The sequence below is a fragment of the Pan troglodytes genome, chromosome 2 (genome assembly GCF_028858775.2).
Source record: "Pan troglodytes isolate AG18354 chromosome 2, NHGRI_mPanTro3-v2.0_pri, whole genome shotgun sequence".
Taxonomy (NCBI): domain Eukaryota; kingdom Metazoa; phylum Chordata; class Mammalia; order Primates; family Hominidae; genus Pan; species Pan troglodytes.
The window spans coordinates 43,077,822-43,092,412 of record NC_086015.1 but is presented as its reverse complement, the minus strand read 5'-3'; the positions used below and the strand labels follow the sequence as shown (position 1 = coordinate 43,092,412).

At 46.3% G+C, this 14,591-nt stretch overlaps 1 protein-coding gene across 6 annotated transcripts in view; it reads right to left on the bottom strand.

Moving 5' to 3' along the window:
- Positions 1–14,591, bottom strand: part of WDR48 (WD repeat domain 48) — a 47,239-nt gene that overhangs the window by 12,663 nt on the left and 19,985 nt on the right. For all 6 annotated transcript variants that reach the window (XR_010155037.1, XR_010155039.1, XR_010155038.1 and 3 more), the window contains 4 exon segments: positions 8,747–8,971; positions 6,495–6,569; positions 5,469–5,571; positions 4,209–4,306 (listed from right to left, as the gene is read on the bottom strand). Coding sequence is in view for 3 of the 6 variants with exons in the window: in NM_001280519.1 (NP_001267448.1) it covers positions 4,209–4,306; positions 5,469–5,571; positions 6,495–6,569; positions 8,747–8,971 (501 nt within the window). In the remaining 3 variants the exon portion in view is untranslated.

Below are 14,591 nucleotides of genomic sequence, written 5' to 3'. Positions count from 1 at the left end.
CTTTTTTAAAATAATCTGCTGCTATAAAAAATTTAAATTAAAAAAGCACAAAATAGTATTTGGGAAGAAACTGTATTTAATTGTGCTGATATTGATATAATATACCACCGCATCTTAACAGCAACGTGGCTCTTTCGAGGGTCCCAGTTGTCGGCCATCTTCTCAAAGGGGGACTGCTTATTTTCCCACATCCCATTGTTCCTTGATGCTACATGGAGACCATTACTCTACCATCTCCATGTAAAAACTTATTTCTCTGGGGCCTATGTCATTTAGCAGCAGTAAACTGTACACCTTTCCTTCACTGCCATCTAGCAACCTGCCACTCTCCCTCATTTACTGGAGACTTGAGCCCTGGGCTGTCTTGCAGTCCATCTCAACTAAATCTCTCTTCTACCTCTGACCTTGCCACCTTCCCCATTACCCTCAGCACATGACTCTGATTCCTTTTTCTCAAAACAAAGAGAAGCCTTGACAGAATCCCCTTAACTTTCTCTATCATTCTCCCTGGTGCAAGGAAAACGGTGTCCCTTCTGACTGTGCTCCGGTCCCCCTCACCTCTTGCTTCTTGGGATGACCTTGTATTGTCATCTACCCATGAATGTCTCTACTGGCTTCTTCCCAGGAGCAATGAAATATGCTCAAATTTCTTACATCTGAAAAATACCCAAATATCCAAACAAAACCAAACAAAATCAAAAGCTTCCTTTGGCCCTCTGACTCCTACATCTTCTCTAGTTTCCGCCGCTTCCTGCCTACCCCTCCAATCAAATTTCTTCAAAGATTATCCAGTCAAATTTTCTGTTTCTTCACCTTCAAATCACTACTCAACTCACTCTACCTGGCTTTTGCCCTTAAGACTCTACCCAGAGGCCACCCTCTTTATTTAAATCCATGATTTAATAATTTAAGTCGCATCTTAAATCAACTCACAGCAGGTTAATGCCACTAACCGCAAGCTCCTTCTTGAAACACTCAATTAGTTCTTGAGCTGCCACTGGCTCTTTGTTTTCTTACTCCCCCGCAACTTTTTAAAATCATATACTATTGTGGCTTCCTCTTTTCCCAACATCCCTGAAAGACTGATGACTTAGTTTCTTCTCAGTCTACATATGTCCCTTGGAAACTCTGACATTTCCTATGACATCAAACTGTAACCCACAAGCTGATGACTGCTGAGCCTTTTTCTCCAGCCCAGTTCTTTAACTGTGCATGAGACTGTACAGCTGTCTGCCCACCAAACACCTCTATTCAGATATCCCACAGAAACTCAAATTCAACATCTTTCTCAGCATGTCCTTTTCTCCTGATAACCTGTTTTTCATCTTACATTCCCTACATCACTTCCATTCACCAAACTGGACAATCAAGAAACCTGGGACTCATTCTTGCTTTTTCCTTTCCTCATACTCCTTTCATTAAAGTATCACTCCTTTGGGCAGGCACGGTTGCTCATGCCTGTAATCTCAGCACTGTGGGAGGCCAAGACGGGCAGATCATGAGGCCAGGAGATCGAGACCATCCTGGCCAACAAGGAGAAACGCTGTCTCTACTAAAAATACAAAAATTAGCCCGATGTGGTGGTGCATGCCTGTAATCCCAGCTACTCGGGAGGCTGAGGCAGGAGAATCGCTTGAACCTGGGAGTCAGAGGTTGCAGTGAGCTGAGGTTACGCCACTGCACTCCAGCCGGGGCAACAGAATGAGACTCCGTATCAAAAAAAAGAAGAAAAAAAAAGTATCACTCTTGTTCACAGGCCTAAATATTTTCCTAATCATTCTATTTTTTCCATCCCCCTTGTTCCCACCCTAGTCTAGACAAATATCACCTTTCACCTGTACTAGTGCAACAGCCTCCTATTATGTACCAGACACTGTGCTTCTCAACATCACCAATAATAGGCACCCCCGACATTTTAGGAATGAAGAAACCATTTTAGAGATGTTCCCTAGCATATTCCGTAGATCACTTGGCGAGTATTTGGCACAGCCAAGGTTAGAATGCAGCTCTGTCCAACTCCCAAGCCAATGTTCCTAAAAAACTGACTGTCCCACACTGTTTAGCCACGTCTATTACACCAGATCATTTGATATCAAAACTTCAAGGTCTAGATATGGGAAGCTGCTAGGTACACAGAAATGCCAATCATGATGTATGCTGGCCCCATCTAAGTAGAAGTACCTCCCATTCAGACAGCAGGATTCTACTCAGGCCTCAGTTAACCAGACCAAGAGTGGACAACAGACCCATATACAGAAAACAGATAGGTCAACTCTCAAAGAGGAGCTGGCCTGATCAGATTCTCTTGGGTATTCTGGAGACAATTAGGTCCTGTGCAGCATGAGGCGAAGTCCAGCCACAGGACAGAGTTAGGGACACATTTGTGGTAGAGTATCAAAGTGAAGAATCAATAATTTCTGCTGATGAGTTTCTTAGGGCTGTTCTGGATCCTGCCAGTCCCCAAGAGAACCCTCTCTGAAATCAATGTGTTTCTACCCCCACCCCCAACAGGCATCTCTCTATTGTAGAGAAAAACTAATCAGATTTTTGAAGCTTGCTGCAACTAAACTTTCTACTCAAAGAACTAAAGCCTCTCATTCTGAAGCAATGCTCACCAAACAACTGTTTCATAATGGACTTCCCACATAGATGTCCCACAGGGAGGAAAAATGGTAGTCAAGCCAAGGTTTCTGTTCAGTGACAGTCCCTTTTTCCTAGCAAGAAACTTGCCTGTCTTATTCTTTAGTTCATTAAGTGAATCTCTTTTCTTTATAACCAGGAGCTTAACCAAAATACCAGCTGTTTTCAATTCTTCCTTTATAATAAGCTCAACATCTGTCTCGTCCTTTATTTTTATTTATTTATTTAACCTTTCCTATGGTGCTCATGTCTCTTCCTTTAGATCTCCAATCATGACGTCTTCCAGCTTTCAGTTTCCCATTACATACACTAACAACTACTGCCCTCAACATGAGATTTTCCTGCTCTAAAATTATCTAAGGTTCTTCTAGGAGTACAAAAGAAAGGCCAACTTTGGGTCCTGCAGCTGAAGGCTCTTTGGGAAATGACCTAAATGTCATTTTTCAATCTTACACCCCTGTTACTTCCTTATATTTACTCTGGTCTCCAAATAAACAAAACTGCTCACCTTGCCCCAAATAAGCACATACCATCCTTTTCCTGTGCCTCTGCCATTCATTTCCTTTTCCTGAAATGCTCTTCCTTCTACTCCCATTATGCATCTACTGGAAACCTTTAAGTCCTTGTTCAAACGATTTCTCCACCACGAAGCTCTCCTGACTTCCCTCATCCATAAGCTATCCTGAAATCTGTTCCTTCTTTATCTATAAGGTTTTCCCATTCCACTTGTCCCTCCTACCAAAGGGGATCAAGGTAAAGACTTTTTCATCATTTATGACCCTCAAGCATGGTTCTTTGCACATGACAATCATTCGATCTAGGAAATATCTGTTGAACAAATGAACAAGTATACCAACAACACTAGGAGAGAGACTGGTGAGAATGATAAAAGCAGACTAACTTTTTAATCTGCCTACAAATGCTTCACTGCTATTTGGAATGTGATTGAATAGCTTCATGCATTTCAACTGTCCCAGAAGGAGTTATTGTAACATGACCCAGAGTTGTAACTAATGCTCATAGTGATGTCTATAAATCCTAAGAAACAGCCAACCTTATTGTGTGCACTCCAGTGTGTCTCATCTAGGGTGATTTTACAGCATTCTTCCTCCCTCCAAACATCTGGCAACATGTGGAGACACTTGTGGTTGCCACACCTAGGGGGAGGGAGGGGTATTACTGGCAACTACTGGGTGGAGGCTAGAGATGTTCTAAACATCCTACAATGCATGGAATAGCCCCCTACCTGCCCCCTCCTCCACCTCCAAATAATTATCTGGCTTAAGATGTCAATAGCTACAAGGATGAGACTTTTAAGGTAAGGCAGCATATAAGATTGTCTGCAATACACTAACCAGAGAAAATGATTCCATTTAAACAGTTTATTTACTTAAAAAGATGAACTATGATCTTATCTAATATTCATATAAGAAAGTATATACCACCCCATAAAGTATTACTGCAATTACATCTTAATTTATATTTATTATCTTATCACATACAAAAAATAAAAAATAAAGGGGGTATACAATCTAACAACCTATATTTAGCCCCAAAAAAATACTCACCTTCAATACATCCCAATATGCCACATTATTATTGGTATCTTTGGTTAATATATGTCTCTTATCATTAAGAATGTGGCACTGAATAATACTAGCACCCCCTAATGGGAAAAAAAAACACAATTGGTAAAACAATCTTTCTACATTTAAATTCATGGTGTGGTAACAATTGTTAACTGGTATCTAACAGGAACATAAACTGTACTAGCTACTAGAAAGGAAAAGGCAAACCTAAAGACTATATAATTATATCTAAAGCAATTCAAGTCCCATAAATTATTTATGTCCATTTATAAACATTCAAAGAAAAACTATCTGATTTTAATAATACATTATGGATTAAAGGGCTCTTCATGTCAAGGGGGTACTAGTGGAAAATTGTTGAGGGACAACAGCTTTATCCACTGGGAAAAGTCAAAATGATGACAGGAAGTCTCTGTATTAGTCTCATTTTGCATTAACTTTGGCTTCCCATCTTTTGCTTCCTGAATGAATATTCTAAAGGTTTAACAGCATGAACAAATGAATGTGCCATACAAAATTCTAATCCCAAACTCTGACATTAAACATATGCTGCTTTTTTGCCATAATCAGCAGCAGCATGTAGAATTTGAGGATCATATCTGTCCTTTTCTGCCTCATATCTAAGTACAATATTAAATCCTATGTATTTTATGAAGTGGTTACTGGCTTTATCATGGCTATTCTGATGTTAGGCAAATAAATTGACTCAAGAAAGTCCACTTTAAAAGTCATTAACAGCATTTTTTAAAATAACTTTTTCTGGCTGGGCGTGGTGGCTCACGCCCGTAATCCCAGTACTTTGGGAGGCGAGGCGGGCAGATCATTTGAGGTCAGGAGTTTGAGACCAGCCTGGCCAACAAGATGAAACCCCATCTCTACTAAAAATATAAAAAGTAGCTGGGCGTGGTAGCTCACACCTGTAATTCCAGCTGCTCGGGAGGATGAGGCAAGATAATGGCTTGAACCCGGGAGGCAGGGGTTGCAGTGAGCCAAGATCCCGTCACTGCAGTCCAGCCTGGGTGACAGAGCAACACTCCATCTCAAAAAAACAAAACAAAACAAAAAGCAAAACAAACAAACAAAAAAAAACCTTTTCCTTATATTAAAAATAAACCAATGTATTATCTTTTGTTTACATCAGGATTATATTTAAAGAAAGGCCATTGTCTTGATTTTTGTCAATCTCTAAGTAACTATCGCTAACTTCAATAAGGGGTACAGTACCTTCCATTTTCTTACCTTTAATAACCTGGTCAGGTTGTGTACAAAGAGGTGTTATAGGATTTGTACAGTCATTGTCATAATCTCCAGAGGCTCTAAAATTATGAATTCCTTTCAAAGTCTAAAATTACAAAATTTGTTATTTGATCATGTTATGCTCTACAAGCTTTGCCAGCCTGTTTAAAGTGGCAAGAAAAATAAAGTCAAAAAACAAACAAGAAAACCTCAACAACCACTACATCAACCGAAAAATATTTGGTCACAGTACAATTATCTATCATCGTTTAGAAAGAAACAAATTTTAAGAAGGGAATATTGTCTTTGGGAGAGAAAACTATGCATGAAAGCAGGCGTGCTCTTCCAGGTAAAATTATATTGGTCATAAGTTGGCATGATGAAATTAACACAAGATATACAACATTTAAAAAATAAGTATACAGAAAGAACACTTGACCTGCATGTCAACAGGAATAAATGCAAACACCTTCTCTTTTGTTACCTACAGATAGTCTGGTAAGCAAGAAAACTTAAGTCTTTTTAAATTAAGATTTAAGAATTAACGGTGCACTTTGGATGACTTCTGTTTATCCTCTATCTCTATCCCTGTTCTTCATGCTATGAGGAAAAAGAAAACTAATTTGAAAGCACAATTTTCTGCTTTCTCTTATGTTTAAACAAATTTGAATCCTGGTGAGTTTCCCTGCCTTGTTGGTACTTGGGCTACCTATCTTCAAATGTAGCTTCATGAGGTCAGAAGATGTACTAAGACTTACTGGTTTTACCAGGCAACAGTGTCTATTCTAAGGACATGGAACATGTATCTTGGCTCCGGACAAAGAAGTCAGAATAGTCATTTTGACTATTTTCTTAATTTTAGTATGGTCTTTAGGATTCCACCTACATTCACAGGGCTTTCAGGTTTTTGCCCCTGCCCAAAAGCATGCTAGAGTTAGGGCCACACTGAGCATTTGCAACTGGCGTCTACAGGTCTGTGATAACAAAATACATGTTTATAAACCTTTGCCAGGTTAATAGCTCACTTACCCATTTATTTACTGTAGACTTAGTTGTTGCAACCCAAATTGCAGGAGGAGGATCAGCTGATCTATCAAGCTCCATCTGAAAACAAAGCACAAAAATATTGCTTTGTGGAATGTCAACTCTTCTGAACTGCCAGGACTAGATACGTTATTAATATCAACTCCTTCATTCAACAATTGTGGTGACTATACCTGGGCATGTGTGAAAAACTAAGGATGCACAGAAAAATGAGAGAGTCTTTTTCTTTGCTAAATAAATTCATAGCCCTATAAAAGTGTAATGGGGTAATTTCTCACCTAAAACAGTGGCCAATAATTTTAAGTGTGGTCAATTTGAGGTACTTGAATGGATACAGTCAAAAGGATAAAGACTTTCCATAATTTTCTCTTCTTGTTACTCCAGTTTTTATGTTTCTATAGTAACAAGGAAATAAATTTCTTTTTACTTTGAAAATGTCTGAAGTAAAAAACATCCTAACAACATAGTAAAAGTGAAAATAACCCTCGCCTAAGGACGGGACACCTGGGAATAGCTTACTGTATATTCTTCTGTATGTAAAATACTGCACATATAAGAATATGTTTATGTGCATGTATATATTACACAAGCGGAATCACTCTACATTCATCCACTATTCTTCCCACATCAGGAAACCGCAGGTTTGCAGTGGTGGGAACAGGGCAGGACTCCTAGCTAGCAGCAATCCTCCTCAGTTCAAGATGATATTCCTTATAACATATAATTATGTTTGTGCCAAGTTCTTTCAGTCTTTTCCCCACAGCCAACATCCCGGCAAGAGATCCAGGCAGCTGCAGAACTCATAATGCAGAGTGTTTCTCCTCCAAGTTTGTCTCCCCATCACATCAGCCTGCTGCCTGCACACATGTTGTATATGTATGATTATTAATTCAGCTCTGACTCCTTGCTTCTCTAAAGGATTACTGGTTCGGTCCATTAGGATATGCCATCTATTTTAAAGAACCGTACTTGGCCAGTTTTGTCTGAATTCTTAGACTGCAGACATCCTCCCAACCATCGCATTTGACCTCCATTCCTCTTTTCAGCCCTTCCTCCTACACAACAGTCTGAGGTTTCAGATGTCACTTAGTTTCGTAGAGAATGGGTATCTGCAGTTCTGTTTCTCATTTTCCTTTTAGGTGATTTCTGAGAAAAGGGAGTGGTAGTATTTTTCTGCCTCCATTTTAAAACTTGGAAACTTCCAGCCACGTGTGGTGGCTCACGCCTGTAATCCCAGCACTTTGGGAGGCCGAGGTGGGCAGATCACCAGGTCAGGAGATCGATACCATCCTGGCTAACACGGTGAAACCCCATCTCTACTAAAAAAACAAAAAAAAATTAGCTGGGCGTGGTGGTGGGTGCCTATAGTCCCAGCTACTCCGGAGGCTGAGGCAGGAGAATGGCATTAACCTGGGAGGTGGAACTTGCAGTGAGCTGAGATCGCGCCACTGCACTCCAGCCTGGGCAACAGAGCAAGACTCCGTCTCAAAAAAAAAAAAAATTTTTGGAAACTTCTTCACTGTTGTTTTAATGTGAAATTCTGTGACTATCGGTGAGGTTGAACAAGTCGACTGGCCATTTTTCAGTCCAGGCTTCACTTTCAGCAGGTGTTCATGTGGATGGCTTCCAAAGGCTTCCTCAAGAACCCTTTGACCCACATGGCAGATCCTGATGGTTAGGGCTGCTCTGAGGCAGTGGTGGTTTGGAGTATGAAGCAGCCTGCTCTCTCTTCTTTCAGGAGAGTACTCTTCCACTTCCTTACTCCTGAAACCATGGACACATTTCCTGACCTTCCTCTGCTTTGTTGTCTGCTCACAGATAACCTTAACTCCTCATATTTCTCTTCCTAAGGACTGCTCAGGAAAGCCAGGCAAGCTCAGGAGCAAGTATGAGACAATTTCACTACAATTCATCAGTGGGACAGCCATGCATCACTGATGTACCAAGAAGTCACACTTTCTTCTATAGGCGACTTACAAAACTGTTAAAAAAAAAAAAAGCAAAACACAAAAGTGCCCCAGAACTGACCCAGAGTATCTCATACTGACACTCTTCCATCCAGACAGATGCCTACTCTTCCTTACCCTGTCAAGTTCTGCTCATGATGGAATATCTTTTTTACAAACCTTCCCCCCGAACCCTGCAGTTGAGTCATGTTTTAATATAGCTTTTGCTCTATTTGGCTAACACATGTAACAACCTTAATTATAAAACTAAAATATTAACATATGACATACCTTGAGAACTGGTGCTTTTTCTTCACAAATTAGCACCCGAATGTCAGGGTTTCTTAGGTCTGTACAATAAATCTTCCTGTCCCTTCCACCAGAATACACATGTGTGAAGGCATCATTGACTTGCAGCGCCCAAACACCTTCATCATGGACTCGGTATGTTGCTATACATCTCTGCTGGCCAAGGGACCAAAGGCGAATTGTCCCATCAGAACTGCCTGAAAGGCACTGCAAACAAAGAAAGGCAAAGTTAGAACTTGCCACAAAGTTCCTGCTTTCTTGTGCTTTGCACTTGACTTCTCCCGAGTCCACACTGTCAAACACACGACTCTATTAACCTGTGTTTCTGCCTCTGATAAAGGCTTGACAACCATGCACCACAGGCTAAAGTGACCAAATTTATGTAATTTTGGGAAAATTCCTTATTCTTCCCAAATATGTAATTAGGGTAGTTTTGTTGATCAATTCACTAATCTGCAAGTAAAAGTTTCTTTTCTCCTCATCTCTTTTTCCTAAATAAGTAGTTACGGTTGTTCTGTTGATCAATTCACTCATGTAAATATGCTAGGTTGTTGGTGGTAATTTTACATTTAGTCTATAGTTGCCAATAAGGAAAATGGATAGAAGAGAAACTAGATGAATGACACCTATTAATTATGCTTAGAGATACTCCAGCAGGAGAAATCTCTGAGCAGAACTGCCTTTGTCCTCTCTACCTGGCCACTTGTTGATTTCTGGTCAATCCTGTAGACAAGCCCTACTCGCATTATCTACTACTGAGGGAGATAGAGTTTGAAAGCAGTGGAAATGAAGGTAGCAGTATGCACTAGGCCCATGGGTCTCAAAGTGTGGTCCCAGCAGCATCAGCATCCCCTGGGAACTTGTTAAAATATAAATTATTGGGTCTCATTCAGAGCTAACAAGGCAGAAACTCTGTTGGAACCCAGCAATTGGTGCTTTAACAGGCTCTCCAGGTGATTCTGATGTTCACTATCTTTGACAAACACTGCACTAGGCCAGCAAGCCTTTTGAAGTCCTGGGTTACACCTCTGTCTCATGGCTCTGGATTCCTGATGAGGCCAGGTCTCTTGGATTCTACTGACGAGAATCAGAAACAAAATCTAGTCTCAGGCTTACCATTCACTCTTTGTGTTGGACACTTTCCATATAAGCCTCAAGTGAGTTAACACTGGCAATTCTGACAATTTCTGATGGCTCAAGAGAGTCAACTACATAGAAGCTGCTGACACACAAATTAGGGCTGAGCACACTGTGAGTGTGCTCAGGCGGAAAAAGACTGAATTAGACACCCTGCATCCACACAGCATGTTACTGTGGTGACTTGCAGAAGAGTATAAAAACTTGATTTCCTTAGGAAAAAGAATGGCCCGGAGGAAAAAGCAATTGCTGGTGCTGGAGTATGAAGTTAAGTAAGCAGAGCTTCAAAGAAGGAAAGACAGTTGTGGGCTTGGAGATTTGGAAGGTGCCCAAATACATGAGGCCTTCAGGAATAAAAATTTACTGGCCTGCCCCATGACTTTAAGGGCCCTTGAGAACTCTAAGCATGTTTAATTAAATGAACACATACTAGGAAACTCTCCCACAAGATGCCAGGAGCATCAGTAGTTTAATAACCTATTCCAGCTAGTTTACAAGGGAACCAAGAAACTAACCAATAAAGCAAACGTCAGGAGCAAAGTTAAAGCAAATCTGCAACATATGTGAGTGAGAAATGTGGCAATCTGATGGTGTAGGGGCCAAGGAGGGGCTCCCCATTCCAGGAAGAGGTGTTATTCTGAGGTGGCAAAGCTTTTAGTAAAGCTTTGATCCCTCAGATCCTAGACTATGCATCTACAGAGTAAGATTTGACAACTTAAAGAGGACAAGGAAAGTAAGATATGATGGGTTAGAAGTCCTCGTGGCCTGGGGCAACTTGTAACAGGAAAGGATAAGTCCCAAACTAAGGGTGCACAGTTGGAAGCAGATAAGGAAACACAGTTGTATCAACCCTGATATAGAACGCCAAGTAATCTCTGATGGTAATCAGTATTCTAAGACTACAGAAAAGCAGATCCCCCAACAAAGCAACCACTTTAAAAGTATTATGTTGGCCAACTTCTTCGCAGCATTTGGTAGTATAATTAAAGAATGTCCTGTTGAGTTCAGAGAAGGACTGTGTGGTAGATAGAGCTCCCTCTCCCCTCTCCCCTCTCCCCTCTCCCCTCTCCCCTCCCCCCTCCCCCCTCTCCCCTCTCCCCTCTCCCCTCTCCCCTCTTTCCACGGTCTCCCTCTGATGCCGAGCCGAAGCTGGACGGTGCTGCTGCCATCTCAGCTCACTGCAACCTCCCTGCCCGATTCTCCTGCCTCAGCCTGCCGAGTGCCTGCGATTGCAGGCGTGCGCCACCACGCCTGACTGGTTTTCGTATTTTTTTGGTGGAGACGGGGTTTCGATGTGTCGGCTGGGCTGGTCTCCAGCTCCTAACCGCGAGTGATCCGCCGGCCTCGGCCTCCCGAGGTGCCGGGATTGCAGACGGAGTCTCGTTAACTCAGTGCTCAATGGCGCCCAGGCTGGAGTGCAGTGGCGTGATCTCGGCTCGCTACAACCACCTCCCAGCCGCCTGCCTTGGCCTCCCTAAGTGCCGAGATTGCAGCCTCTGCCTGGCAGCCACCCCGTCTGGGAAGTGAGGAGCGTCTCCGCCTGACTGCCCATCGTCTGGGATGTGAGGAGCCCCTCTGCCTGGCTCCCCAGTCTGGAAAGTGAGGAGCGTCTCTGCCCGGCCGCCATCCCATCTAGGAAGTGAGGAGCGCCTCTTCCCGGCCGCCATCACATCTGGGAAGTGAGGAGCGTCTCTGCCCGGCCGCCCATCGTCTGAGATGTGGGGAGCACCTCTGCCCTGCCGCCCCGTCCGGGATGTGAGGAGCGTCTCTGCCCGGCCGCCCTGTCTGAGAAGTGAGGAGACCCTCTGCCTGGCAACCGCCCCGTCTGAGAAGTGAGGAGCCCCTCCGCCCGGCAGCCACCCCGTCTGAGAAGTGAGAAGCGTCCTCCCTCCTCGTCTGGGAGGGAGATGGGGGGGTCAGCCCCCCGCCCGGCCAGCCGCCCCGTCCGGGAGGTGAGGGGCACCTCTGCCCGGCCGCCCCTACTGGGAAGTGAGGAGCCCCTCTGCCCGGCCAGCCGCCCCGTCCGGGAGGGAGGTGGGGGGGTCAGCCCCCCTCCCGGCCAGCCGCCCCATCCGGGAGGGAGGTGGGGGGGTCAGCCCCCCGCCCGGCCAGCCGCCCCGTCCGGGAGGGAGGTGGGGGGATCAGCCCCCTGCCCGGCCAGCCGCCCTGTCTAGGAGGTGGGGGGGGCGCCTCTGCCCGGCCGCCCCTACTGGGAAGTGAGGAGCCCCTCTGCCCGGCCAGCCGCCCCGTCCGGGAGGGAGGTGGGGGGGTTAGCCCCCCGCCTGGCCAGCCGCCCCATCCGGGAGGTGAGGGGCGCCTCTGCCCGGCCGCCCCTTCTGGGAAGTGAGGAGCCCCTCTGCCCGGCCAGCCGCCCCGTCCGGGAGGGAGGTGGGGGGGTCAGCGCCCCGCCCGGCCAGCCGCCCCGTCCGGGAGGGAGTTGGGGGGGTCAGCCCCCCGCCCGGCCAGCCGCCCCGTCCGGGAGGGAGGTGGGGGGGTCAGCCCCCCGCCCGGCCAGCCGCCCCGTCCGGGAGGGAGGTGGGGGGGTCAGCCCCCCGCCCGGCCAGCCGCCCCGTCCGGGAGGGAGGTGGGGGGGTCAGCCCCCCGCCCGGCCAGCCGCCCCGTCCGGGAGGGAGGTGGGGGGGTCAGCCCCCCGCCCGGCCAGCCGCCCCGTCCGGGAGGGAGGTGGGGGGGTCAGCCCCCCGCCCGGCCAGCCGCCCCGTCCGGGAGGGAGGTGGGGGGGTCAGCCCCCCGCCCGGCCAGCCGCCCCGTCCGGGAGGGAGGTGGGGGGGTCAGCCCCCCGCCCGGCCAGCCGCCCCGTCCGGGAGGGAGGTGGGGGGGTCAGCCCCCCGCCCGGCCAGCCGCCCCGTCCGGGAGGGAGGTGGGGGGGTCAGCCCCCTGCCCGGCCAGCCGCCCCGTCCGGGAGGGAGGTGGGGGGTCAGCCCCCCGCCCGGCCAGCCGCCCTGTCCGGGAGGTGAGGGGCGCCTCTGCCCGGCCGCCCCTACCGGGAAGTGAGGAGCCCCTCTGCCCGGCCAGCCGCCCCCTCCGGGAGGGAGGTGGGGGGGTCAGCCCCCCGCTGGGCCAGCCGCCCCGTCGGGGAGGTGAGGGGCGCCTCTGCCCGGCCGCCCCTACTGGGAAGTGAGGAGCCCCTCTGCCCGGCCAGCCGCCCTGTCCGGGAGGGAGGTGGGGGGTCAGCCCCCCGCCCGGCCAGCCGCCCCGTCCGGGAGGTGAGGGGCGCTTCTGCCCGGCCGCCCCTACTGGGAAGTGAGGAGCTCCTCTGCCCGGCCACCACCCCATCTGGGAGGTGTACTCAACAGCTCATTGAGAACGGGCCATGAAGACAATGGCGGTTTTGTGGAATAGAAAGGGGGGAAAGGTGGGGAAAAGATTGAGAAATCGGATGGTTGCTGTGTCTGTGTAGAAAGAGGTAGACATGGGAGACTTTTCATTTTGTTCTGTACTAAGAAAAATTCTTCTGCCTTGGGATCCTGTTGATCTGTGACCTTACCCCCAACCCTGTGCTCTCTGAAACATGTGCTGTATCCACTCAGGGTTGAATGGATTAAGGGCGGTGCAAGATGTGCTTTGTTAAACAGATGCTTGAAGGCAGCATGTTCGTTAAGAGTCATCACCACTCCTTAATCTCAAGTACCCAGGGACACAAACACTGCGGAAGGCCGCAGGGTCCTCTGCCTAGGAAAACCAGAGAACTTTGTTCACTTGTTTATCTGCTGACCTTCCCTCCACTATTGTCCTGTGACCCTGCCAAATCCCCCTCTGCGAGAAACACCCAAGAATGATCAATAAAAAAGAAAAAAAAAAAAAAAAAAAAAAAAAGAATGTCCTGTTTTATAGGAATTCTAGTGCCTGAGATCTTGTAGGAGCTGGAGGAGTCATCAAAACATTTCCACTGCCTCCATCCTTCCACTAGAAAAACATAGATAAACATGAAGATGTTCATTATGAGGTAACTCCTGGGACTAGGACAGAATGTCCTTCAATGATTCTGCTAAATCAGATTTAGTGGAATAGTCTGTAGCCCTAATCAGGTGCTCTTTGTTTCTGCCAATGAAGATAGGAAGCACCAGTGTACTGAGGCCAAGTTGCTGCTGACCAACAGGAGTGTTCCCGGGATGGTCACTAACACACAATCTCAAGTGCCAACAGAGATCAGCCAAGTGGACAACGTAAGCTGGGGCAATAAGTGGCCTGATGCTCTGAGACCCTCAGACCCATAAGCTAGGATCAGCAGACTTGTATTACCAAAAGAACCCTTTGAGTGACATACAAGGACATGACTGACTCAAATCAAGATGGCAGGTTGTCCCAGCTCCTCAAGCAATGAATTGCCTAAGTAAAAGGAATAAAAAGACAGGTGGCTCTGCCCAATAATGTTAGCACCAATCAAAGCAACTGCAATGCTGATCTCTTTACAGGCAGAACTCCCTCAGGGAGAACCTCAAATAAATTTGGTAAATAAGAATCTTATTCTACAACAAAAGAATCAGGCAACAGGTAGATATTCATGGGATTCATTGGCCTATAAGATATGTATCTTACAGCCAATTCCTGACTTACAAAGCCACCAGATACCCTATATTACAAGCTCACAGGGCAATTTAGCAGGATGCAATATAAACTTTGGCCCAGTAACTGATAACCACCTCTTCCATATTACAAGAATTCAAGAATC